The sequence below is a fragment of the Neopsephotus bourkii genome, unplaced genomic scaffold (assembly GCF_033783945.1).
Source record: "Neopsephotus bourkii isolate Nb327-2 ecotype Australia unplaced genomic scaffold, CSIRO-AGI_Nbou_v1 NB_1423, whole genome shotgun sequence".
Taxonomy (NCBI): domain Eukaryota; kingdom Metazoa; phylum Chordata; class Aves; order Psittaciformes; family Psittacidae; genus Neopsephotus; species Neopsephotus bourkii.
The window spans coordinates 3548484-3575788 of NW_026901900.1; the positions used below are offsets into that span (position 1 = coordinate 3548484).

At 42.8% G+C, this 27305-nt stretch overlaps 1 protein-coding gene across 2 annotated transcripts; it reads left to right on the forward strand.

Annotated features, from left to right (window-relative positions):
• Positions 1 to 844: 844 nt before the first annotated feature.
• Positions 845 to 26296, forward strand: PROSER2 (proline and serine rich 2). 2 transcript variants are annotated; one of them, XM_061368091.1, is made up of 4 exons: positions 845 to 880; positions 10416 to 10631; positions 21466 to 21721; positions 22566 to 26296. In XM_061368091.1, the coding sequence occupies exons 2-4, from the start codon at positions 10446 to 10448 to the stop codon at positions 23555 to 23557; spliced, it is 1434 nt and encodes a 477-aa protein (XP_061224075.1). In that variant the 5' UTR covers positions 845 to 880; positions 10416 to 10445; the 3' UTR covers positions 23558 to 26296. The 2 variants fall into 2 exon arrangements, with proteins under 2 accessions (XP_061224075.1, XP_061224076.1); XM_061368092.1 differs by having other exon boundaries at positions 21466 to 21718.
• Positions 26297 to 27305: the final 1009 nt, after the last annotated feature.

The following is a 27305-nucleotide window of genomic DNA, read 5'->3' on the forward strand; positions in this document are numbered from 1 at the left end:
TTTGACGGCTGCCATAGCCTTGCACAATGAAGGAAGGAGGGGACATGATTACTTGATAAATAACAGTGAGTGTGATGATATTTGGCAATAAATAGAAGTACATATAGGCAATATTTGTTATTGAGCTGTTAAATACATGGGCAGCACAGATTAACAAGGCACATAAACCTTTCTTTTCCTTATTGAAGAGGAAGGCTGAGGCAGGAGAGGGGTTTTTTCACAGGAGACAGCCACTTTTCACCTATTTTACCCTCAACATTCCCCAGTAGCTCAGTGAGAGGACAACCTCCACAGATCCCTCGTGATCGGGGCTATCCCTGCCACCGGCCCGGGAAGGGTTTTACCTCAGGGTTCTCAGACGAAGCCAAGGTATCGCCTTCCTCCTCACCCACCGCGGGCCGCCATGGCTGCCCGCCCTCATAGGGTGCTGTGGAGACCCACGGCCGGCGCACACTGTTGGGGCGGGGGGGGGACTTCAGACACGGACGGACTGACACGCGTTTAAACCGCGCACCGTGGGGGGTTCTGTGGCAACATAGCAAATCCCCTCGCAGCAGACCGCGCTGCAAGTAACCTCAGACGAAGGAGTACCGACCTCTGCTTTCCGCAGAGCCTAGGACAAGAGCGACCGTCCCGCCCGGGCGAGGCGGAGCCCTGCCGAACCGCCGCTCCCCTCACAGAGCTGAACCACCCCGCCCCGGCGCGGCGCGGCGCCCGCCGCTTTAACCGCCCACCGTGGGTGGTGGCGGGGCGCAGTGCGCATGAGTTCGGGGTGGCTGCGGCGGAGCCCGTGTCTGATCGGGGTTCGGACCCCTACCTGCTGCCGGTGTTCCGCTGTGCTTGTTCACTCTACTCGGGAGAGGACTGCTCCTTGGAGCCGGTGAGTGCAGGCTCCCCTTGCCCTGTGCGGAGCCTCGGCGCTCGGGCTGAGGGGATCTTCGCTTCTGTTTTACCTCTGCTTCAGCGTTCGTCTCGCCGGGGCTGGCGGCGAGTGAAGCCGCTGGAGTGAAACGATGAGCTCCGACCTTCTTCCTGAGCTTCTCTATCTTTTTCAGCCTGTGGGGTGAGGTCGCGGAGCTCTGCGCGCGTTCGCCAGCCCGCGATAGGAACGGTTCAGTTGTGGTGTTATTGCTCGCTAATGGGTTTTTAACGATTTCCACCCGTTGTCGACGGTTGCAGCGGTCGGGACGGCGGCTGCCCCGTGTCATTGTGTTGGTTCTCGCCCGCTGCTCTCCCGGGTTGGGGCTGCGGGCTGGGACCTGCTTCCCGCAGCTCTGCCAGCGCGGAGAGCGGCTGGTACCGGAGCGGAGAAAGGCTACTAGTTAGTAACTGACTGCTTCCCCGCTGCGGGCGAGGCGTAGTTTCACGGTACTGAGCTATGCGAAGGGTTATTTTTCTTCTGTTCCCCTTGTATTTCTTGTTCTTCCCCCTCATATCCTGTCTGAAAGCAATTTGCGTGTCTGAACTGGCAACTTAGCGAAGGAAAGGTTTCGTAGCCGTACATTGTTAAACTTTGGATGTATGGTGTGACTGAGTGACTAAGGGTGATGGGAAAGAGATGCCTTACTCCTCCTCATTGTTTTCTGACTGTCTGCATTTGAATGTTGGCATTAGCAAAAACGTCGGCGTAAACAGCAGCAGATTCTAGTTCAAAACGCTTCTTTTCCCTGCCTTCTATCAGGTGCCTTTTCCATCTGGTGATGGTATGTGTGAGATGGTTGGCTCTTATTAAGATCATAATCCTACGTAGTTCAGACGAGGTTTAGTGTGTGTGTGAGAGAGAAACAACAGCCTTGAAAGCACTCCCGGGATTTTCAATAATGCAGGATCTCAGTGGCATGTTTCCTGAGTAGTTTATGCTTTAGTGTGGCACCGAGAGGAGCTGAACGCAGAGCTCTGGTGCTCTTGGTCCTGGGCATGGGGGTAGGAGATGATTCCTGTGGGAACAGGGATGCAGGTGAAAGGAAAGAAATTTGCAGGATGTTTCTGTTCTGAAAACTTTGCAAGGCTTTTAAGCTATAACAAGCGTCAGAAGTGTAAGTAACAATTATTTCCTCTCCTGTTCCTTTTATGAAGGGCACAGGAGGAAACGCTTCTTTCTAAACCCTAAAGCGTAAGTCTTAGTTTTAAAAGCTTTCACAATTTCTAGCTTAGGCTAATAAAGAGGTTTTATTTTAAGACTTTTCTGCAAATCCTTGACTAATGGAGTGCTGCACATGGACTAATTTGTACAGGTACTACTATGAAGAATAGTGGTTGTGGCTTTTTCGCTTTCTTCGCAGTAATTACTGCTGTATAAGGGGGGAGCTGGTGTTTAAACAGGAAAAAAGAAGTTGCTCACTGGCATCTCCAAAAAATGAAGATAGTCATTATTTCTCAGAAGTTGAATACATTTTTCCAGCTGTGTCTTTCTTATCAAGGATTTGTTTGGGTTTTTTTATAACAGGGTGAGTGAATGAAATGAATTTTTATGCCTGGAAATACAAATAATGCCCAACATTGGAAAGGAACAGAGAGATTCTATATTGCATCTCTTTTGTCAATAGTAAACCTCTTCTCCTGTTGGTTGTAACTGCTTTTTCTCGGCATGCCTCTGAGAGAAATATTAACCAAGAATGTTGGCAGAGGGGCTTGCTGGTTGGATATAGTAACTGGAACAACTTAGCTCCTGAGCAGTTGACAAGGCTCAGGCTGAATGACCTTCTGAAATACTGGAGCATGAAAATAAATGAGGAGATGAATGTGGCTTTCAGAGCCAGCCAGGCAGGCTGTGTCAAACACCTTACCAAGGCCTCCCTCCTCTCTTTTTTTTATTTTTTAATTAAAAAATGAAAGCAAGGAATTTTCATTTCCGGTGTAACCAACTGCTTGAAGAGATCCTTTTCAAGTGGGTGTGTATTGATTATCCCTGTACCAAGGAAGGTTGAGGGTGAAACTTGACTGCTGTTTTCTGCCAGTGCTGTTCTCAGCTCTGTTTGCTTTGGGCAGGCAGACCTTTATGTACTCACATAGGAATGAAATGAGCATTAAATAAGCTGCTTTTTAAAGTAAACACCTCTGCTTTGTGCTTTGGATGTCTGCTACCCTCCTCCCTCTACCAGCATAGCAGTCACTAGAAGAAACATGGGAAAGTAGCCTAACATGCAGCTGTGAGACTGTGACACAGCCATGCCAGAGCTGAAAATCATGTTGCTGTCTTAAATACTTTGTAAAACAGGATTTAGTTCACCTTTGCTGTGACTGTGGCAGTACTTGCATAATGAAACCCTAAACCCCAGTGATGCTACACCTCTAAGAAGACAGAAGTTGACTAATTACAGAGGAGTCCATGCCTGAAACTGTTTATGTGCATTTCATTTTGCTGAAGTGTTGGCTGTCACAGATAGCACCACCCTGATGTTAACAGGGGAGGTGCAAAAAGATGTGACTTTAAAAGAATTGGACACTTCACCTTGTTGAAATTTGCATAAGGGCATCTGAAATCAAAGGAGAACTCAGCCATCAGCTGGATGTGTCTAAATGTGGATGTGATGTATGATACTGCATTGTATGATGCTGTGATGCATGATACTGGCCTAGATAGCTCTGGGTATCATAGGTAGCTTTACCACTAAGCAGATGCTGGCCATCAAATCTCAACTGGAGAGAACCAGTGAGAGCCTTATGTTTGTCCTTGGGTAAGATCTTAATCTAAATAAAAGTAACTACTTGTCACCTGCTTTGGTTTTATTTTAGTTGGGGCAGGGAGGGATTTTATCAATGTCAGTGCTTAGGGAATGTGAGTGCTTCAGGCTTTCTCTGTGGATTAAGCTACCAGTGCTGGATGTGAGCCTTTGCCACTGGCCTTTGCTTTAGGCAATGGGCTTCAGCTGAAGCTGTGATTGACGTAACGAGCTCGGAGCAATTTCCTTCCAAGGGATAAGGCAAAGATGCATGAGAATATACCTCACCATTTATTTTTTTGCTAGCTAAATTGTGTCTAGAGAGTGGACCAGTGTACTTATCATCAAATCCTGCATTAGTATTCCACTGTAAGCAGTATTTCCCAAACACTCCAGAGAGGATGATGAGGTAACAATGATCTAGGCTCTCGTCTTGTGTTGCCTTGGTTGTCTTCAGTAGGTAATACAATTTCTGAAGTATAGGGTCTCCAAAAAACCTAAACCAATAAAGCTGTTCTTGAAAACCCGGACAGACCAGTTAAGAATGAAGCACAGTATTGAACCCTCTTTTTCTGCTATCTTGAGGCATGGATTAACACTGTCAAAGGCGTGACCTTAGGCATTGTTTCTGAGCAAAGCATGATTTGGAAATTTCAGGGTAATAATTGATTTATTACTTAGGTGATGAAAATCTTAGTTTGTGATTGTTTCCATTCTTTTTAAGTGGTTGCTACATATAATTTGAGATCCAATTCACCAAACTGTTTAAGTGTGTGATGAAACATTGTAGTGAAGTCATCTGGATTTGACTTTTACTGAATTGGTGCCTTGCCCATCTAGCTCTTTTAAAAACTTATGTACACAGGATTAATTATTTCACTGTTGGCAGCTCTCACAAATTCTAGTGTGAGTTGTATGAACGACATTCAGTGTATTTCTTGAGGGTCCAGCCTCTATACTTACAACAAAGATTCTCTTAGTCCTCTTAGTCTTAAAGCTAACAGATTTTGTAGCCTGTAGGGGAAGGTCTGAATTGTCACAAATGCACCACAGAAACCAGTAAGTTTAAAACAGAATATTGGGGTTCTTTGCATTAAATTCCCTTGAATTCTGGGAGTCTTGTGTGGTTGCTGGCACTCGAGTGACTTTGATTGTAGTTGCATGTCTGTCCTGGGGTATTCTCATGGTAGAGTGGTAGCCTAAGTTCCCACTTTGCTAAACATTGTTCAGACTTCATCACCCCTTCTGAGAATCTCAACCAGAGCTGATGCCCAAGAAAGTGTCTGTAAAGATGCCGTTGGCCTGGTTCTTGTTCAGAGGATGATGCTCTCACAGACTGGGGGAGTGGTGTTTCTATTTTTGTTCTTTTTTCTTTTTAGTGGTCACCATTTCTATTTGGCTAGATGTGCTATTGGGACAGTCCCTCCCTAAACAAAGGCAGGACCGTTTCCTGGTTACTGGATGCTTAAATAGCCACAACTGTTTCAGACAGACAGGATTGTTCATGAGCAGATAAGGAATGTGGATCAAAATAAAATGCATTAGCACATCATAACCATCTACAATTATGACATGGAGAAGAAAAGTCAGAATTTAACTATGTTGGCTAGTTCTGGTTTATCTTGGTTCCAAAAAATCAGAGGTTGTCATCTGTTACTTCAGTTTTGTTTTGACTCTTTCCAGTACCTAAAGGGGGCCTAAATCTGGAGAGGGACTTTTCACAAGGGCATGTAGGGTTAGGCCAAGGTGGAATGGCTTTAAACTGAAAGAGTGAAGATTTAGATTAGATATAACAAAGAAGTTCTTCCCTGTGAAGGTGCTGAGGCCCTGGTGCAGGTTTCCCCTTTGTAGGCAGTACTGTCACTTAGTCTATTCTTCTACCAAAAAGCTTAAATTTTATTGTATATCACAAGAGTTGGACATGGGTTACCTCTAAAGCTCAAGCATTTACTCCTCATTTAATACACCGAAGAAGAAAAGAAGAATAAAGCTGCTGATAGCTCTGCTCATAAGGAGGAAATACATCCACCACACTGGATCAGTTAGTTTTGAGGAGCTTGTAGCAGCAATGGCTCAGTGAAGGTATGTGTCATAAGCCAGTGGGTCTTAGTTTAGCTGTGGTCTTGTACAGCAGGTTCAAAGGTATGTTGCAGGAGCACTTAATATAAGGAAAAAATCATCAGGTTATTAGACACAAATAGCTGGCCTCTTTTGGGAAGCCCTGTGGTCTCCTGACCACAACATGCAGGAATGTGAATGCTTGTCTTGTTTTACATACTCTTCCCTCAGCATCTGCTGCTGTCAGAGGCTAATGCAGATGGAGGTCTCTCATCTGCTCCTCTATCATCTTTGCAAACCCTATTCCATGGAATACTTCAGTAACCTCAGAGCACTTCCAGTTGTGTTTTTCCAGATGTTTAACTCTCCAAACTCCAGCACTGCCATGGAATACAAGACAGCTGATGATGTACGCAGAGCTGACTGTGTGCACTGGTATATCTGTATACAGCTGACTGTATACAGATACTTTGAGATTAAACCTGAAAGTTCACTGGCCAGTTCTTCTGTTTCAGTTGTAGCACTAAGCAAAAGCTGTTTGAGAGCAAGAAAAGTGTGTGTAATGATGCCCAGAGAACAGTCCAGGCTTAGAAATCTAGCTTAAGAAATCTTTCATGTAAAGAGCATTCTGGAAATTCTATGTATAGAGAAAGGAGGGAGAGACTGATATTGTGCCCCTTTAAAAATGTATGATAACTGTCTAAAAATTGTCAGCTCTGCTTACCTTAAATATCTTGTGCAGTAAATGGCATGATGCTGTCGGCTGGCTTGCTTTTGGCTCCTGGCTTATGGAACCTTTGACTTTAGCATCTAAATGCCTTCCATTTTCATGGGATTGATTTTTTAATTTTTTTTTTTTTTTTGCTTACTAAGCTTGTCCTCGAATAGGATTGTTAAACAATTTTTCCTGCTACTACAGAAACAGCTCCTTGTAAATGCTAACATTGAACTTCAGTGAAGAGGTGATCTTAGTCAGCAAAAATAGCCCTTTTAAAAGGATAGGCTTATCTCAATGGCAACTTAATACAGTCTCTCTGAATTATGTGCCTCTGCCAAAGCAAAATTAAATCTTTGGAGGTAAAATTCAATGTTAACTTCAGTTTCTTGCTCCTGCTCTCTGACAGCTATACATGATATGTGAATTGCACTGTTTTACATATCTCATAAGGCTAGCTCTAGTGTAACCAAGATAATTTCAGCTGATAGAATCACAGCTGCCTTAAGACACCTTTTTGATTTAATATTTGTGATCTTCTCTCCAAATAGCCTGCTTCTGTCACTTCTGCACTCCTGTATTGTGATCTGAATTTTTTATTCCATTAATCCCTGATGGTACAGGCACACTTCCCTTAAACCAGGCAAAACCTCCCCTAATGCATTGAATAGACCAAGCAAGTAATCCTGTTGTGAGCAACTTTCATATTTAATGCATCTCTGAAGGTCAGCAGGAGCAGCCGCCTGTCATCTTGCTGTTTTTGCTCTCTCTGAGGATGGGTACCTTGTGTTTGAACCCTTGCTTGTTACCTAGACAATCCCACTGAAACAGGCAGTGGGGTCATCTTGAAATTCATTATGTTTTTTTGCTATTTCTATCCTAGATCCACAGTCATTCACTTAATAAAGGGGACATAAAAAGGGTGAAGGGACTTCTGTGATAGCCGTAGATAGGAGGGGGATTTGTCTGTAAAGTGTGCTGTGTATGTATTGCAGCAGTGCAGGGTAGCCTCACACCAGCTGTAGCTGCACCAAGCACTGTATAGATATGTAGGAGCTTCTCACTTAAAGCATCAAGAAGCACAGAAAAGGGGAGAAATAATATATATGAATGGGTTATGATCTTACTGATGTGTGCCCTTCAAGTGTTAAAGGTTATGTGAGAGAGAGAAGGGAAAAAGATTTCCCCCCATGCCCTTTCTACATGCTCACAGGCCTTTCTGAAATGAATAAAACCTCCAAAGAAGCCACAGCTTACAGCTCAAAAGCGGAACCAGTGTGGTAATGCTTGCTACTTGATCCTGTGTGGGTGGCTCTTCTTAACCAGTGGCACTCACTGCCTTTATGTGTTGTTCAGGAGCTTTGTGTAACATCTGAGCTTGAGCTCCAAAATGAATAACAGGAGCTTGTTGGAAGCAGAGTTATTTGTTGTTGTTTAGAACTTGTGGGTTTAGTGCTTACTGCTACTGAATCTGGGTGTTCCTGCTGTCCTGGGAGCAGATAGCTTAGACCTGGTTCTGCTGTTGGAGAACGCAGAACAATACTCTTAAATACATTCTTCTCCATCAAAGTTTTGGGTCATTGGCTTCTTGATGGCTGGGATTAACATCTTAATTTGGTTAGTCTTTAAATGTGGGTCTTACCTATGATACCTGTTGTCATCTGGAGCTATGACCTCTCATAGTCTATAAAATGTTCATGAACAGTTTTGAGTTTAGTTCTGAAGATCTAGTAGTTGTCTGTAATAATCCCTGAGGGACTGAACAAACATGGCATGCCCAATTTGTACTGGGGGCAGCTGGATAAAAACTGGTGCTGCAGTTTAAAAGGGCTGATGAGAAGTAATACATATGTTATGTTGGATATCAGTACTTGGCTTTTGCTGGTCCCTCCTTAGAAAAATACTTGTTTTCATAGAGTCAACTAGGTTGAAAAAGACCTGTAATATCATCAAGTCCAACCATTTGAATAGTTTTCCATCTGAACATCACCTTAAGTCATGGGATGAAATCCAAAATCAGTGGGAATTTTTTGTGAGTTTGAGATGTTAAGTTTTTCTCTGATAGTTTTGCCTTCTGAAATACATACTTATGTATTTCTGTGTGTAGCATTACAGAGGCACCAGTATCTCCACTGATTGTGTTGCAGTCTAAAAACGATGTATGTTTTCTTGTGTGTGTGTTTGCATGCAGCTGTTCAGTGCCACGGAGTTTGTTGCAGATGGAGCTGTGGTTGCAGGATATGTTCTTGATTCAGGCTGCTCTTTTCCAGTGTAGCTTTCAGCAGCACAGGTTTTTGGTTTGAGCCTGTATGTGGCAACCAGAGGTACAGCAGCTACTGCAGTGCTTTCATGTCTGCCTGGCTTGGGATTCTGAAAACCAGGACCAAGAGTATGTTTCTACCCCTGTGGCATTATTAAAGGCTGTTATCCTGAAGATGGATTTTATCTATTATTAATGTTATTAATAGAAGAAAGGAAGAATGTTCTTTTTATATAAAGGCAAGGCTAAATTATAATCATTAGACCTAATGTTCATCAGAAAAGCTATCAGATGCTTTTATTGTGGCGATCCAGTGCTCTGTTTATGTGGGTTGTGCTCCCATGTTTAGCTACATTGTGTGGGAGCCTTCCCACACGACACATGCTGGTGCTACGGCATAGATGAGGGAGTGTTTGTATGTACCTCTGGTAATGTCATAGCCTTCTCCTGGGAGGAAAGGATCAGTGGGATGGAATTGTTGCTCAGTATTGGCAGATGTTATCTCTCTGCTATGAAACACTAATCAGCTTACCGGGAGGCTCTGGTTTCTCAGCCTTCAGCTGACAGGTAGGGAGGAAGGAGAAGTAATCCGATTGAATTGGAAATGCAGACTTGACTTTGCTTCTCATGTCACCTCTTGAACCCTAATAAAGGGAGAAGCGCTTGGGAAGCAGGACCATCTCATTTCATTTGGAAAGTGTCAGGGTAATGGTATCAACTTCCCAGCATATAACGTGGTACTTCAGAACCAGCTTCTGCTTCCTGGTCACAAGCAGGGTGAGTGAAAAGATGGATTGTTAAAGAACAAGGCAATTTCTTGTTGCAAGGGAAGTCTTAATGTATGGAAAAGAGAAAGTAACTAGGTCCTACTTTTCACACACCCCATGTTTGTGCTGTTAGTGCAAAAGGGTGACTTTTGTCTTTGTGATACTTAGAGAATGAAGCAAGAAATTCTGCCAGAGTGTTTTGGGAGATGATAACAATTCAGAAAGGTACTACAGAACTGAGCACTAGGATACCTTGAACTGGGAGCTTTTGCTCCAGTAAGCACTGGTGTGCATCTCTTCCATTAAGCATCTTCCAAATGTACAAGCACTGTTTCTTCATGGCTGAGTGAAATAAAAGCTCTGTAGCCTTAAAATGCAATTTTGCTGTGTAACATGATGGTGCAAAAATGGCACCAAGTTCTGTTCGTGGATCTTTCACCAGGAGCAGTTGGCATAGAGCTGCTTCAGTAACACACAAGTTAACTACAGCAGTGTTAGGAAATGAACTGGATTCTATTTCACTCATGTGATCAAATAAATAGAGTACTTGTCAAAAAAGCCAATAAAAGATGAAGACATTTGAACTGGGTCAGTTGGTATCTCAGCTGATGGGATTTTATTGCTCTTAATGATGTGTCTTAATGGGAAACACAAACCCAATTTGTAGGATGCGTATGTATGTGTGGTCTGTGCTTGTAACTGAGAGACATCTGGTTTGGAAACACATGAGATGGGGTACAGAACCTTGCTATGCTGGATTTTTAAAGAAACCTTCTAGAATAAGACCAGTTCTTCTAAAAGGTGCCCATAGGTGGTAGGTGTGCTTCAGAACATAAAGATATGCCCTTTATTAACTTGTGTGGGATCTGTTTTCATTACTTATTTTACACTCCTTTCCAAGTACTTTAAAACCAGATTTAAATGTAACACCGTTTTCATCTCTCTGTTTTCAGAAATGAATAAAGTTAGCAGCCCTACATAATATGCTGATGGCATTCTGCGCTGCATCGGGATCGATACATGAAGAGAGTGTGATGCCTGGAAATCTCCTCTCTGATTCTCCTGAAATGGCATCTGAAGGCTCTCCAAAGCACACACGTGGGAGCATGGAGAGGGGTGGCAGTGCAGAGAATCGTGGCAGCCAAGCTAAGGGCAGAAATCTTGCCTTGGTAAGTGTTTAATGAGCCTTATGCTGAGTGATATAAATTACATTAGTAGCTTTGTTTACATCACAGGATTATTTGTGTTATTTAAGCATTGATTTTTGCCATTTCTGGTCCTAAATGGTTACTTGTGGTCTTAGTTATTAGCAAACTTTAAGGCCAGAAATTACTATCCTGATTTGGTACAACAGCTTGTTATTCTGATCTGATTGTGTCTGAGAGCTTGGAGAGTGCTTCTCTCTGACCATTCCTGCCAGAGAACCAGAGATGGTGGTAAGGAGCACACATTAGGTTGGGCTCCTTGGTCCGCCCACCACCGATACATCTGCCCTCACTTTAAATAGCTTGTAAAGGAACTTAAGGATAGTGTTTCATGCTTAAGCTTTTTGTTGACACTACTGAATGACAGTCTCAGCTTATTCCACCTTCATGTAATTAGCTGACTAACAAGTACATCACCATAAACAAAGGTGTCTTCACATAAGTGAATATGAGTGTGTGGCCATTTAAATAGTATGTGAGTAATTGAGGGAGTAGGATGCACTGCTGCATTTTTTTTGAATGATCAGGATGATTCAGGCAATGAACCCAGCAGTACTGTTTGTACTGTGACAGGCTAAGCCTAGAAAGCAGCTATGGTTCCTTGTATATGGTTTTTATCATTGCAACCATTTGATAAACATTCATTTTTAATTGAGGAATCTGGTAAACTTGAATCCTCTTAATGTGAAATTAGGCTTTTCATGTCTTTGTCCTCCCTGATAGCTTCCTTGGAGTGAATTTTTCTGTGAAAGAATACATGGTAAAAATAAGTTAGCAAGTTGATACCTGTATTTATCTATATACCTCAGTGGTTTTGTGCTACTTCATGAGCTTTTTGGTAACTAGAGGTAATTCTAAAGATAATTCTTTTTTGTTGTTTCTAATGAAAATACATCTCTTACTACCGTGCTTGTATCCTTCAGCTTGTGCTGCTAGTTAAAACACAAAATGAGTATTACTAAATGTAGTCCCTTAACTGCTTCTGATCTGTGCTAGAAAAATGTTGTGGGGGAGCCCAGTGTTTCATTTGGGCTTAGGTATTTAGAGCATGATGTTTATTGTATGAAAATTGTTTGGATCTTGGAGAATTACAGTGGGAGTTACACTTAGTTAAAGGATTACACCTTCATTTGATGCAGAATTATAAGTTAATTGTATGCATTGCTCTGACTCCAGTTTTTCAGGTTATCAAATCATGTTTTCATGCAGTTTATTCTTAGCTGCAGTAGCAGGTGTGAGACTGGCCACTTGAGAGAATCATTGTTAAGTAATGAGGCTATGTATAAATCAGTGTGTTTGTCCAGCCTCACCTTGAGTCTGCTGTGTCAGAAAATGACATAGATTCCCTTAGTCTAAGTAGATAGCATCATGTGATAACCCAGATGATGATGCATCAGCTAGAATTGGAATCCCTTCCTGCTCTGTAATGTTGTAATTTATAGATGGAGTAAAAGCTGGCTTCAGGTTTAGGCAATTCCCATCAGACCTATGCATCAGCAAAAGAAATTCCAGAAGCCTTTAGTCTGTCTTGTTTGAGTTCATGCATGAAGAAAGTGAAGCATGTACCAATGATTTTAATTCTGGTGCCACAGATTCCCTTCCATGACTGTTCTTCTGGCACGTTCTAGACTGATATGGCTGACAGCTAGCAGGCATGGAATAACAGGTTAGGGAATGGAAATGCCTTTCAATAAAAGCATAATTTCAATTTGAGTTTGAGGCTGGGTTTGAACTGAGTGTGAAGGAAACTGTCAATTGTGATTGAGTAAATAGTAGTTAAGTCTTCAGTGCTGCTCACATCTTTCGTTTTTGTGATCTGATGGAAGGATTGTTCCTATGCCTGACAGCTTTTGTCTGTTCAGTACTGAAACAGGCTTTAGAAATCCTCAGGATAAAAAGCAGTTTTCTTCAAATATTTTCTATATCCTTACGCAATTATCTATTAGAAGCATGGGGTTTATAGCTCTCATGGGGATCGGGGGATTTGTAAGAGGAAAAGCTCGTTGCTGGAACATGCTCCTGGAGACCTTAACTTCCTGTTTCAGTAGTTTTGTTGTAAAAGCTCAGAAGATGCAGCAGCTTTGGCCTAATGAGAAGGCAGGGATAGGTAACTGTAGACAAATGATCTCATATTGGACCAATTCTGAGGAAGGAAGGGGCAGATTTTTGGATGCGCAAGTTGGAAATGGAAGTAATTGCAGACTTACCTTTCTCTTAATGTATCACTTTTCTGTGTTGGTGCACCTAGAGACGCAGCAAGGAAGGTCAGAGTTGTCTAATTTACGATTCTAATTTAGAATTAAGTTTAATTCATAATTTTCATTTGTTTTAGTATTTTTAATGGCCATACAAAGGAGAGAAGTATAGCAGTGTGGTTTTTATGACAGGCCTGTACAGCTGTAGGTTTCTTCCTACTTGATTACAAGAAAGAGCCACTAAGCTTCTTGGTGTCAAACTACACTAGTCACTAAATATAACCTTTGTATTGCATCTGTGGAATTCAAACCTAGGGATGTGATAATAGAGACAAACACTTGGACCAACTTTAGACTAAGCTGGCTGCTCAGAGCTGTTTTGGCTGACTGTTGGCTGTCCTTGCATACTCTGTGTCTGTGCTGGCATTGTTTGCTGTGGAACTGGTTGTCAGTTTAGGGATGATGGACGTGAATTGCTGTGTGCCAAAAAGGTTTTAAAATTCCATGCAAGTGATTCCTACCACTCAGCTGTTGTCAGTTCAGTTTAATCTTGGCACGTCTCAGCTTCTTACCTGCACAGGGGTGCTTTTAGTTAATCTTTGACAATTGCAGTCCTTAAAGCCAAATGTATTTATTTTTAAATGGAAAGCAAGGTGCTGATGTCCTGTCTTCATTGCAGTAGAATTTTCCATATAAATGATAGATGTTTGGGTCTGGATTTATGCTGCCAAATCTACTGCAGCAGCTGAAGACAAGAGCTTACTTTTAGATGGGAGGAATGCTGGCCTTTATTTTAATCTCACACCAACTTCTATAACCATAAAAGCTCTTGTATATTAAGACGTTAATTTGAACATATATTCTATTGGTTGGGGTTTTTTTTTTACTGAAGGTGGTATCCATAGACATGCTTGACAAAAGCATGTGACAGTTGTACCTTCCTGATACATGCAACCAGTTGTGCTATCCAGAGAGAAGGGAAAAACCCCAACTCTGCTCTCCTTGGCAATTCTGACTGCCGAAACCCACTCTTGAATAACACTCCTTGATATGTGATGTGAGAATTAACTTGCAGTGAAATACAGTTGCAGCAATTTAAGGACACTTAATTCAGAGATAAAACTAGGTCTTCGGGGTTTTAGAAGCAATTTGACTTGTTCCATTGACTAATAAGCACAGACCAACTTCCTAAAACCAGTCCTTCTTTTTCAGTGCTTCACTCTGGTAATTGTACTGTATATCTACTCTTAGCCATGAGTAACTGCTTTGGTTTCTGGGTGTGAATAAGATGCTAGGACAATAGTATTGCCTGTGAAATCATAGCAGACAGTGGTGGTTGTACCTGAAGTGAGCTGTGCTATTTAGAATAAGCTGTATCAGTGCCTTGGATCTGTTGATATGACTTCAGTATTATACCTTCTGTATGTGAACTTGTTTTATTGAGTCGTAGGTTTGAGAGATGGTGAGTTCTTGTTCTCAATGGATCATGCTGTGGTGATACTGATTTCATTTTTGTCCCTGGTTCAGACAGATCCTCAGTTAACACCAGAGTTCATCACCACTCTTTTTGGGGTAATGGTGACCCCCAGAATTTGGTCAAATGTCTCTTTTGTGGCTTAAATAGGCAGATACCTATGGTTCTAAATAGATGTTGCTTATTTTGTTTGCTATTTCTTCAAACAAGCTTTCTTTGTGACTCTAAGACTTGACACATAGTCACTGAAGATGGTTTGTCCCTACCAGGCACCTTCAGGTGACATGCTGAACACTGGTTACATAGACAGGAAAAGCAAGTATCTTGTAAGTAGTCTGAACTGGCTCAGTAGCTTATTTCACACACTCAGCCATTTAACTGAGGGTTGTCCTGGTTATTTTGTAGTTATGATGTTTCTTGGAGCCTAAAAATTACAGTTGCTATGGCCTTTATCTGTTTTTTTTTTGATCAGTACAGCTAATTCAAATGCAACAGACCTGTCTTTTAAGTGCATTATATTGCTCTCTTTGCCCCAGCCTCTCTGAAGAGGTCCTGGGATTCTAGTGTGGTTTTAGGAGCTACTGGGAAAGGCCGTCTTGTCTGTTAGCCCACTGTCACTTTTTCTGTCATAATTTGAGTGTGCAGAGTCTTGTGATGCTGAGCTGCACTTTAGGTACAGTAAAGGGAAAGTCCTGAGATACCCCTTTGATAAATTAATGTGTTTTCCCCTTGATATTGATATTCTGCAGGCTTTACTGTACTACAGATCTTTCACCATGCCTAAGGACCTTGCCAAATAACAATACACACAAAAATGAGAAGAATTTTTGACTGTTTGCTATTTTCTATGGATACAGCTGTCTTTGGGCAGGTGGAAGCCATTCCTTACAGGGTGTGGAGGGTGCTGTGCTATGTTTTACCCACTTGAAGTTGATATTGGTATGACTTGGAAGCAGTATGCCTTGGCAAAAATACGAGTCATTGTTCCTACCAGCAGTAGAGAGGAATTGGGGCTGGAGGACCGCTTGCTTTGGACCGTAAGTGTGGAAGTAGGGTAAAGAGCCTAGGAATGACCTTGCTGTGAAACGTGTTGGTGAGAATATAGATCCTGAAGGCAATTTACTCTGTGCACAAGCTGCATCCTTCTGTTTCAAAGCAGGATGTGGCAGGTGAAGATTGTTCCAGCAGGTGGGCAGCTCTGCTCTGAAACCCTCACTGATAAGTGATCCTGAACTCCCAAGGTGGTTTCTTTGTACTTCGCTCCTTTTCAAGGAATACTTAGATTAGGGTTTCTATAATGTGAAAGCAAATTTCCACTTGCCTTGCCTTCAGTGTGCTTAGAGGTTTGTTGTAATGACGTAGGTGGTGAACTTCTATACTAAAATACATACAGGCTGAATCTACCTACCACCCATTCATTCTTCCCTGTTTTAAAGCATAATGTGCTCCATTCTCCCAGCCTTCCTGTGCAGCTACACTCTGAGCACTCCTTGCTTTGTTCTGGACCCTGCCCAGTTTGGCTGCATCCTTTCCAAAGTTCAGTGACTGAATCTGAACTCTGTGTTCCAAATGAGGATGTGCTGCTATTTCATCATGGTTAATATATCCCAGAATGACACTTGCATACCTGAGCTGAGCTCTTTTGGCCTCTTTATACCACTTAAACTGACCTGCAACTTGTGTTGCCACTAAGACACTTCTCATCACTCTATATTCATGTGGGTTTTAGCTGAATAAGTGATACCAGCACACTTGTATGGCTCAGGAAGGTCTCATTCTGTCCTGCCCAGCTCTTGCAGCAATGTGCTCCAGCAGAAGGGTATTAACAAATACTAAGTTAGTTGTCTGCTGTTAGTGAAGCATCAAAAGTTCAGAGGTGTCGGGATAAATCTGTTTAGGACTTGTCTTGTTTCATTATACAATTTATGATGCATCATGATACTTTTCAAAACCAGCAGTCTCTCCCCTGCCCCTCAGTAACAATGATACCTTGCAGTAACTTCATCCAGGCATAGTTTCCTTATTCATCTATGAGTGTATTTTTGGGGGCCATGTCATAAAGCCTTCAAATTGAGATATATGACGACTTGTGCTTATACCTATTGGCCAAGTCACTACTCCTCTTGTGAGAAATAAGATTGGTGTGAAATGGCTTGATTTTTGTAAGAAGTGTTTAGTGGCTGTTACCTGAAATGTCTCCCAATTTTTCTCTGTTATTCTAACATAGAAATTAAAGGGAAGAAGAAATTATAAGCTGATCAGCCTAACTCTGATAACCAAGGAGCTGTCTTCAGAGTTTCAGTAGATCTGGCATTGCTTTACCTTGCTTTTTTAAAAGTAGGTTAGGAATAGTTTAATCAGTTTATGACTTAAGTTTATTTTTAAATACTTCTAGATGATTTGTTCCCTCACTTAGGACCTATGGATTATATGCTTTTCTGACTATAAGGAAGCACACAGGTACAATTATGTTAATAAACTGAAGAAAACAGCATTCAGTATTATAGTCTTCCTCACCAAATGAAGTGGTATTATCAAAATCATCAGATAGTGGCTTGTAAAGGAAGTACTTTTTGACACAGCACACAATTAAGCTATGGAACTCATTGCCACAGAATGCTGAGTGCCAGCCATTTACAGGGGCTTAAACAATAAGATGAATTCATGCTGGAAAAGCTCATTAAGGGCAATTAAGTTCACAGATGCGGATGCAACTGGGAAGTCCTTAAGCCATGTATTGCTGTGAACTGGAAGGGTGTAGAAAAGAAAAAGATAGATCCATCCAACTGACAGCACTACTCTTCCCCTCAGTCCTGTTCCCCTGACCTGAGCATTACTGGTGGCTGAAGGCAGGCTACTGAGCTGTGGGCTTTTTGTGCTGATCCTGTATGGTAGTTCATGTTCTTACCTGTAATTCACTTTCTTCCAATTTCAGCAATGCAGCAGTATGAGCCATTGTTTCCCCTTTCTGCAAATATAATCGGAGGTACTTGCCTTTTTCGTCTGTGCTGAAGCTTTTGTACCTGTTCTGGTCCTGTTCCTGCATTCACAGCTTTCTGTTTCACCCTTTTTGCAAGAACTGCCTGCCTTGTTACTAGCCTAGGGCCTAAGTGGTGCTACATTGGTCTCTTTCCACTACGTATTAGAATAGTTTGCTCCCTTCATGTTTTTATTTGAGAAGCATCCACTCACTTCTCTCCCATGGAACTGTGCCTATTAAGTCTTTGGCACTGTCAAGTGATTGATGACAAATCAGTTGAATCTGGTGTTCTCCTGGTATTTTGCTAATTGACTGCTTGGTTCTCTAGCAGTGATCAGAAGAATGGTGTTTCTTTTTTTAACCACTGCAGATGTCTTGTGGCTTTCCCTGCTGTTCTGCTTCTGTCAAAGCGGTGCTGGGCTTACGATAGTAGGTTTGAATGCAATGTGAAGAATTTCTTCAGATCAGGTGAAAAATTGTGGGCCTCTGTTAATAAGACTTTGTTTTGAACAGGTAGGAAAGGGATCTTTTCTATGAAACAGTTTGCTCTTTTTTTACCACCCCCCTTTTTCCTTGTTTCTTTTTTTTTTTCCCCTCTTTTCTACCAAACACTGTCATAACAAACTCTTTCCTTTTTGGCGTAAGCAGGAAATGTTTGGCTGCACAGAGATCTAAAATATTAATGCCAGCTGAGCATACTCAGCTATTTCAGCTGTTTGCATCCCAAATTTCTTCTGTCCAAGCAGTCTTTTTAATCCTCAGTTAAAGCACAGTGTTCAAGTTTCAAATTCAGGCTGTCTTTTTACAGTAGCATTAGAGTCAGCAGTGTTAATCGCATGTGAGATTTAGTTTTGGGAGATGTGTTTGTGTATTAAGAGTAGAGAGTTGGTGGAAAGTATGAGGCAAATAACTTGAGTAGCTAAAAAGACTCTGGTAAAACACAGGTTCTTCAAGGAGAAAGAAGGCCTGGACTGGAAAACCAGCCCAGAAGGAGGAGGAACTGTGCCAGTCCTTGGAGTATGTGGAAAATGAGCTAATTACAAATAGACGTGGCAACCTGAGCTGAAACTGGCACCTGTTAACTATAGCATTCCTCCCACCTTTCTGAAAGCTTTACTATATCACAATACAAGTGGGCATTTTATAATACACTACTGTTGTGAGACCACTGGTAAAGCAAGTCACTGCTTGCTTTACATCTCTGAGCTCCTTGGTTTGACCAACTTGAGCAAGTTTTATTTTCACTGTGCTATTATGTGTAAAATGGGACTAATTCCATTTGTCTCACAAACTGCAACATACCTTGCCTGGGGGAGTTTGTAGCCAGGTTGGATGCCTTGCATCTCAGTATGGTGACCTGCCATAACACTGCCCATTCGCCAGGGCTGCTGTCCTTTGCTGAGGAAATGTGACACTGGTCATCTTGAAGGGAAACTGCATGAGGAAAGAGGTGGAAGTACTAACTGGGATGAGGTTGGCCTTTCACATCTAGGTATGTGTTTTACTACAGATGTATTTGCAAAGGGATGGTCACTCATTTCAGATCCTTCATCTAACAGGAAACTGCTTGTTTCAGCAAGATCCATGAGGAATGGTAAGTCAGGCAGAGCTCTGCTGACCCATCCTCCTGCAAATCTTACCTGGTGTGGGAAGACACTGTGTCTGACAATACAGAAATAGAAGGATGGAAGAAAGGCCTTTTGAAAGTCTTTGCTTCAGTTTGCATACTGTTTTACTGAGCTCTTGATCAAAGGAGTTAAGCTCATGTGGGAGCAGTTCTTTTAAATGAACAGTGTGATGCAGTCATTTCTGTACTTCTCCACATTCTGGATATGCTGCCCACTATGAACTTAAACACAACCCCCTCTTTTCAATTGTTTGTGGAAGTGGGCTCTTGCAATGAGCTCACCCACAACAAAAGCTTCTTGCAGTCCCGTCGAGCTCCAGCTAGTGCCTACCTAACAACAGCTCCTTTCCTGTCATTCTCTTGCCTGCTACACATAGCAGCTGAATGAGTATTTGGGTGGGGAAGGAAGGAGATTGCAACATCCATTAAAGAAAAAAAGAGAAGAAAAAGCCCTGTCTGTGTCTGACTTTTCAAGTGCAGCTGTAAAACTTTCCTTGGCCTTTGAAAAGGGAGCTCTGCCATGTGGTGGGTGCGAGCTGAGGAATACGTCAGCCTTTGAAGTTAGTCCTTTAAATAGGCAATTGCAAATGGCATCAAAACTTAAGCTTTGGTAGCAGTTTTGCTGCAAGCTGGAGTAAACTACTTACTCTGACAGTGCACTGTGGATGGTAAGACTAAGTTACAAACACCCGCACCTCTGCCTTTCTCAGCCATTAGCCCATATTCACCCTTATGCCAGTAAGTCTGAATCTCTAGGACTGTAGTTGCAGCATGAACCTCTTGCAGGGGAACACAGAATTGGTTTCAACAAGACTCCAGTGCTCTGCTTTGACAGAAAACTTTGCCAGCAGTGACTGCAGACTGCTGTGTTTGCATGATTGCAGCCACAGATAAGAGAACCTGCCCTGAAGTGTCTGAACTAAGGGTGGCTGAAAGGCTGGGTCTGTCTGCTGTAAAGAAATGAATGAAACGCAGGGCAAGTGTTCTACAAGCCACACAGCAGAAGGCAACCAAGAGCCCTAAAGCGTTTATTTTCTCATCTGTAGTGTTTGGAGTGCTTAGATACTAGCTGCCACATGGTACAATGCAGCACTTCATAGCTGTTAATCTATAGGCATTGCTTTTCTACAGAGGTGCATTGTTCTTATTTTTAATGCTGAGGATGGGGATAAAAGCTTTGTTTGTGCAAGGAGCTGAATTAACAGGTAGAGCTGCACGCAGTTCAATCTAATGTAAGATGATCTGAACAGGCACGGTGAGTTTGAAGCAAGTTGTGCTGCCCTGGCAAGAACATGTCTACCTCTTGGGTATTTGCACTGCATACCTTAATGGATTTACCTAAATTCTCCCAATCTTCCATTGAGAAGTAGCCTTGTTACCTTGCCTATATGCACAATTAGATGCCCTTGGAGAAGTGAGAAGTAGAGATGAGAAGGGAAACTGTCTTGTACTGCTTTGCTGGTGCCTTCTTGCTAACTTACTGATGGCAAAGTTTCCAGTGTATCCTTGGTGGGAAAGAAATTCAGCCCAGAAAAGCGAAAACCTCACTTCTGAACAATAATTACATTCCAGAACTTACACAGCTCTCCTGGGAAATGTCTTTCCTGTATCCATTGTCTTAATGTAGTGCCTTTCCTAATCATTCTTTGTCATCTCCAAGCTTCTGGAAAAGTGAGTGTTTCCCAGGGTGTAGGTGGAGGGAAAAGAGTTTGTGCATTGCTGCCTAGTTTCTCATAGTGATAATGTGTTAATCAAGTTAATCAAGAGAAGTGACTCATAGAAATGACTGGGTAACGCAGGTGGTTACTTATCACTTCCGTGGTCTACAGGATTGTTTCCTGCTGGAGAAAATAGCCCAAGGCACTTCATGAAGATGTGTTCCATAGCACTATTTATTCTAAGTTTTTTCTTTCTGTAACTCAAAGGTAAAAATCTTTAGACACCATCTCCTTGAAATCTGCCTCTAGAAGGCAAGTCCCATTTGGTCTGGAGCAAAGAGGGAGTCAGCTTATTCGCTGGACTGTCCCAAATGTACCTTTTCCCTCCCATGCTGCTCCCCAAGCCTTGTCCCTGAACCTGACACAGCAACTGAAGCAGCTTACTCCACTTTGGAGCCTGAAGAAACTTATCTTAACCCTTCTAAAAACACAGATTTAGTGGGTCTGTTTTCCCTCTGCTTTTATATCTTCTAGCAATTTGTTCAGTCCAACTCAAATGGATGCTTGCTTGCTGAACTGAAGTTAGGTACTTTAAAGGATGAAATACCAGTTGTTGTTCTTCAGTCAAAACTAATGCCCTGTAAACTCCTATATTCTGCTTTTTTCTCCTGCATTGTACAGGATAAAGTGTCTCTTTGGGCAGGGATGAAACAGCAAGCAGGAGCTGTTTCTGATATGACTGCTGCCTGTTCATCCTGCCCTTTTCTACCTTTGAAAAGGGGCTCTATGTTTGCTATCAGTGGACTTTTACCTGTACTTGCCTGTATGGTGTTAATCTCTGGCTTTTTTCCTTTCTCCCCATAGGATGATGAGAGTCTGAAATACTTAACTCATGAAGTGCAGGATGTCCTCATGTTCTTTGAGGAAACCATAGATGCCTTAGAAGATGACTTGGAGGAGACGGTCCTACGTGACAGTGGCATCCACTGTCAGTCTCCACGATCAACGGAAGAAACTGTGTCCTGTCATTCAGAGACTGAAGATATCATTGACTTAGTACAGTCCACACCTGAGAGTAGTGACCATGAAGGCCCTCCTAGTGGAGATACAGAACCAGGTAGTAGTATTGCTTGAAAGTGTGGGTTTTCCCTTTGACCCAGCCCTAGATATTCCAGTTCTCCTTAGAACAGCTAAAGGAATTCTGTACCTTCCTTACTACCTCCAGATGAACCTCTTGCACATCAGGAGCAGTAAGGACCATGATTTTAATTTGACTCGGGATTCCTGAAGTTCTTGTTATTACTATAATGCTTTTTCCTCACCTTATGGAGGTCATGACTATGATTAAGTTGTTGGGCTGCTATCTCAGCCCCTGCCTGGTGACTGAGGTGTAACAGAACTGTTATGCAGAGTCACTGCAGCAAGGCAAACTGGTGCTCATCAGTGTGTTCATGCTCTGCTTCTCTTTAAGAACTTTTAAGACCTTCGCTAAGAGTTTTAAGACAGCAGACTGTCTGTAGTGTTACTTTGTGTGAAAAAGGCACATGATCCTATCACAGTAAGTTTGTGACAAGATAGTGTCATGGTCCTCACCATGGGGAGTTTTCTCTCTGTTTTTGGAGCATGGATTTATCAGGTAGTATGTCCAATGGGATGTAATGTGTTTATTAAAAATAAGAATTGCAAAACTGACAGAAGAGGCAGCCGCTGAAACACAGTTTTGTGAATGAGTGGAAGAAAGAGCATTCTAGTGTGAATGCACTGTAAATATGGTGATGTGAACTACAGTGTTGCTATGAGATGCCATTGCTGGGAGTTCAGTTAGAGTTTCCTCCAGCAATGTGGGCTGAGTTTGGGTTAGAAAGTTTGGTGAGGGGAATACTGATGCTTACTGATCCTAGGTGAAAGCAAGCCTTGTATTTTGCTTTGTGTGAAGGCTTAATGTTGCTGCTTTGTCTTTTAAGTGTTGGATGCTACCAGGAGAACTGAGAGCCCGAAGCCAGCTGTACCTGCTGACCTTCCCCCACCTCCCCCTGTACCACCACCACTGATGCCCGAGACCCCTCCGCTACCTCCTCCACCCCCTCCTCCAGTGCAGCATCCCAAATTGCTTCGTTCCATCCCCACCCCGCTCATCATGGCCCAGAAGATGTCTGAGCAGCAGGCGGAGAACAGGGCACGCTTCCCCAGCGCCCTCAAGGAAGGGAATTCGGACAGGAAGAAAACCCCAGTAGCCAACGGTGATTATTCTGTGGCTCCAAAGCACCCTCCTGCCCCTGCACCCAAACTGCATCGGTTCCCCAGCAACATCAACATAACAAATGTCAGTGGCAAAGAATTCAATGAGACTATTTCCAAAGCAGCAGTTAACGTCCAGGAGCGGAGAGCTCAGGTGCTGGCCAACATCAATGGAGGAGCTCTTCTGGCAGCTGAACTGGAGGAGAAGCTGCAGAAGAATGATTTCTTGTCACGTAACAGAAGTTCATCCTTAAGGGATCTCTCCTCTGAGCAAACACGATACGAGGCCCTGACAAAACTTGGCCTAGTTAAGGGAAAGACAGCTCAGGACCAAGTGGACCATGCGCCAGGCACTCAGCGGCTTGATGTGCAGCCCAAACAGGCAGATGTTGTTCCCAATGGATATCAAAACATCCATGAGGTCTTAAAAAGCGAGCCCAGCCCTTTCCTTCCTATGGGCAAAACTGTAACAATCAAACCAGAGGTAGCTCTTGCTGCTAACAAGGTCAGCAGCACACAGCAGAACACAGCAAAAAGCTGTAATGATTATAAGCAGCCTAGTCTAAACCTGGATATGAGGAGGAGGTCGGGTTCACTGCCTCGACCCTCAGGATTTCGATCCCAAGGAATAACGGTGAAGTTTTCCGGCCGTGGCTCAACAGAAGAAGCGAGGAGAGAGGCACTTCGGAAACTGGGACTGCTGAAAGAGACTGCATAATCCAGATGGGAATGTTGTGGCAACAGGGGAAAGTCATGGCGTGGCTTTGTGCTAGAGAAGTCCCAAGAGGACTGGGATCCATTTGGAATAAGGAAGGGGAAGTTCTCTGCCTCAGGCAAGCTAAAGAGGTACTAGACACTGTGGAATGACCACTTGTGTTTATCCCAGAAGGACTGGCACCATGTATAGTCATCTACAGCAGAGGGTTTCAGCTCTCCTTTCTACAGAGATTCTCATCTCTTGCTCTTTGTGACTAAGAGGAACTGTATCTAATGCTGTAGCAGACAGCAGGGTGTTAACGGAGTGTACAGGGCAGTATTGTTGTACATAGCAAACTGAATGGTGAACCCTCCTCCTGCTCTTTCTGCAGCCAAAACAGAGCGCTCCGTTTGTCTCACCCACACGTGTGTGTATGTCTGTGGGAGCTTGAGATAATGTCAAAGCTGAAGTGACTGCGGCCTATGTTATCTGGCTTGGCTTCCTTCCCTACAGTGATGGAGTCTCCTGCTTCCTTGTGCCCGCTTGATTCAAGACAGTACAAAGGGCGGCTCTGTTTTGACCTTCTCAACAGAGCAGCCCGAGCTCTGAGTGGGGACTGCATCCCTCTGCTGCTTCACTTCAGGTCCTACCTTCCTTCCCAGACGCCTGCTTCTTGGTCACGCTCTGGCAACCTATGTGTCCAGTGAAAGGCACTAGATAAGCAAGCCCCAAGGATATGCACCATGCGCCGGTTCTTGCACTGATGGCCAAAGAGTCTCCTGACAATCTGTGACCCCAACTGTTCTGTCCTGGTGATGATCTTGCAGCAGAGTAGCCATAGGAACAAGTTAACTTTGTACCAAATGGAGAACCTTATGTCAAAAATCTTATCTTTTGGGGTTCCTATAAAGAAACTGTTACTTTCTGAACAGTAGCTGTACTACAGGGAGTAGTTAAGAAGTTCTGTTACTTCTAAAAGGTGTCATTTGATCTTCCCGTAGTTTGGCAGCACTAATAATCCTCTGTTCACAGCCTTACTTGCTTCTGCCCTGCCAAGCATAAGAGCAGTTACAGCCAAAATTCTTTCAGGCTAAGTGGAGTTACAGGAGAGCTGTATGTTAAGAGCACAGCACTCATGGTCCAAGTTGGTGTTATTTTGTGTTTGTTCAGTAGAGCTGCTTTTAAAGATGGTCCCAAACCAGATTTGTATGTTGGTATGATGGGTTTTTTTTGTATGGTAAAGATGTTCTTCCATCTTAAACTCCCTTTGCTTTTTATACACCCAAACCCATCAAGAATAGCCATTTAAAAACTAAATGCCAAACTTCAGACCCTTTAGATTGTATAATATTCCTCCATGTTGAAGAGTTCTCAGTGGTCTGGCTGTTTTCTACAGGGAAAAACCTCCCTCTCTGCACTTTGTAAAGCCTGAAGCAACCCCCTCTTGTTTCCTGAGTAGCTGAGTAGTAAACCTTGGAGCAGAGGAGGGGAGTGGCTATACCAGAAACCGGCACACCCTTCAGCCAGGAGCTCTGACATAACTGTGATAAACAAGCTTGTAGTTCTGATAAAGTATTTCAGACTTGCTGAGCTGTACTTGTAAGTGAAGCTGTCGTGAAGGAAAACTCTTTGCGTCATTCTCAACCTGCCTCATAAGTTAAAGGGGTTTTTGGGGGGGTTATTTTAATCACCTGCTTGCTGCTTCAGTTTTGAATTGTGTTATGGTATCTGCCTGATTCTGTTATGTACTTATTCTTTTCAGCCTTTTCACTGGGTAGGTGATCGTGTTCCTCACTGCAACAGGCTTACTATACCTAAGCAATCGGTAATCAAAGTATGTGGCCTCAGCCTGGCAGAGCACTTGTGCATGCATAATCCAATGTGAGAAGTGCTGCTGGAACAAAACCCGCTGCTTGTATGCTGTGAGTACAGCACATACTTATCTTGCTGGCCTCTCAGTATGTAGTCCTAAATCAGAAAGACAAGGGAACACATAAAACACACCCAACCACCGAATTCAGTGCAGCCTGGAATGGAGTGGCTGCTGCATCATAATTTATTAACATAACCTGCTGAGTAAATGTAAATGTTTCATCACCTTTGTGCTTTTAAATCCTGTTAAAGCAAATTCTTCATTATGGATGGGAAGCGTGTACAAAGCAGTCTTCACATCTGTATAGTTTCTTGCCAGCTCTTCTTTGAGTTGTTTACAGCTAAGAGTCCATACTAAGCAAACAAGGGGGAAAAACCCCAAACCAACCCTGATACGAATTGTATTGAAATTCAGGCCTACTCAGTAACTCTGTAACATAACCCTATTTAAAAAAACATAAGGTAGATGTTTAATATCTAAAGTATAAAGTTAATGCAGTCTGAATTAGCTGGGTCATGTTCTTTCATCCTTCATGCAGGGCCATGTCCTCAACCGCTGGGAAGTGAGAGTTAGATCTTCATTATATAAACCCATTTCTGGCCAATGAGGACTTGGAGCAAGGTATCCATTGCAGCCCTTCATTATAGCAAATATCCTACTGGTAAATTCTTCTCTGTGCCTAAAACTGTAGTAAGTAAAGCCATGTACTAAATGAAGTTAAGAGTCTAGCTGCTAATAACCTGTATATAAGTTTAGCTCTATTTTGTGTATCTCGTTTTGTGTGTATATGTTGCTGTGATTTTATTTTATCCCTTTGTGTTAGAGGTAACTGTCTTGCACAAATCTGATAAATCATCTATTAAACTGGGATTAAACCAATGAAGCCATGACTGATGGGAGGTGGCATTTTATCCCATGTCATGCAGCAGCATACAGCTTTCTCGGAGGAGGGAAGTGACCTGTTTTAATGGCTGATAGCAATTGAATAACTTTTCCTTTTGCAACAGTGGATGTGTGTGAATGTTCACACATGTGTGAATGAGGAGGAAGTGGAACAAAACAAGAGGTAGGACTATGTCTTCCAGAGGTGTGTATTCCCACTGCTGGACTTCCAAGAACTGAATCAAGTTCATTCTGAACAGTGTCTGAAGTAGACAGAAATCCCCCTCTCCCAGTGTTTTCCAATGATAAAGTTACTTTTCCAAAAGGAATATGTGAAAGATGTGACCCACCTTTGTGTTCTTATGGGTGTTACCATAAGCGAGTGTTAATCCTGCTGAGGGTAGAACTCTTTCTTGTTGCACAGGAAGAAGTTCCCCATTAGAGGACATTCTTTCCCATCTCTGCTGAGTGTGTATGTGTGTGTTTGCTGCCTTTCTGTCTTTTGTTTGGACACTTGCACATCAGGACTGCTGAGCTACTTCCAACCAAGAATGCATGCTGACTCTGGAGTTACTTCTGTGAAGCAGAGCATAGAGGGGAAGGTTTCCTAATGAAATGCACAGCAGAGCTGAGGTGGTGGCTAAATTGTCTTGTGCTGAGGCTTGTCCCAGTTTGAGCAGGGAATGGTTTAGAGCCAAAAATAACAAACTTTGATTTAACAGCTATGATGGCAAAACCCTTGGAAGAACAGATGTTGGGAGTGAGTGTCTGCTCTCTGCTCAGGCTTAGCCAGGGTAAGGACTGCAGTCAGTAGCTTCAGCCCTTATTTCTCCATGCAGGCTGCCCTGACTCCCCGTGCTGGAGGGTGGCACAACATAGGAGGAAACCTGGGAACCATTCTACTGTTTTGAAGATGGGTATTTTTATATACAGGTGTTGAGCATTTGTCCAAATATCAGGGACCATAAACAATAAAATTGAAATCACTGGAGGGAAAAATTAACTTCAGTTTGC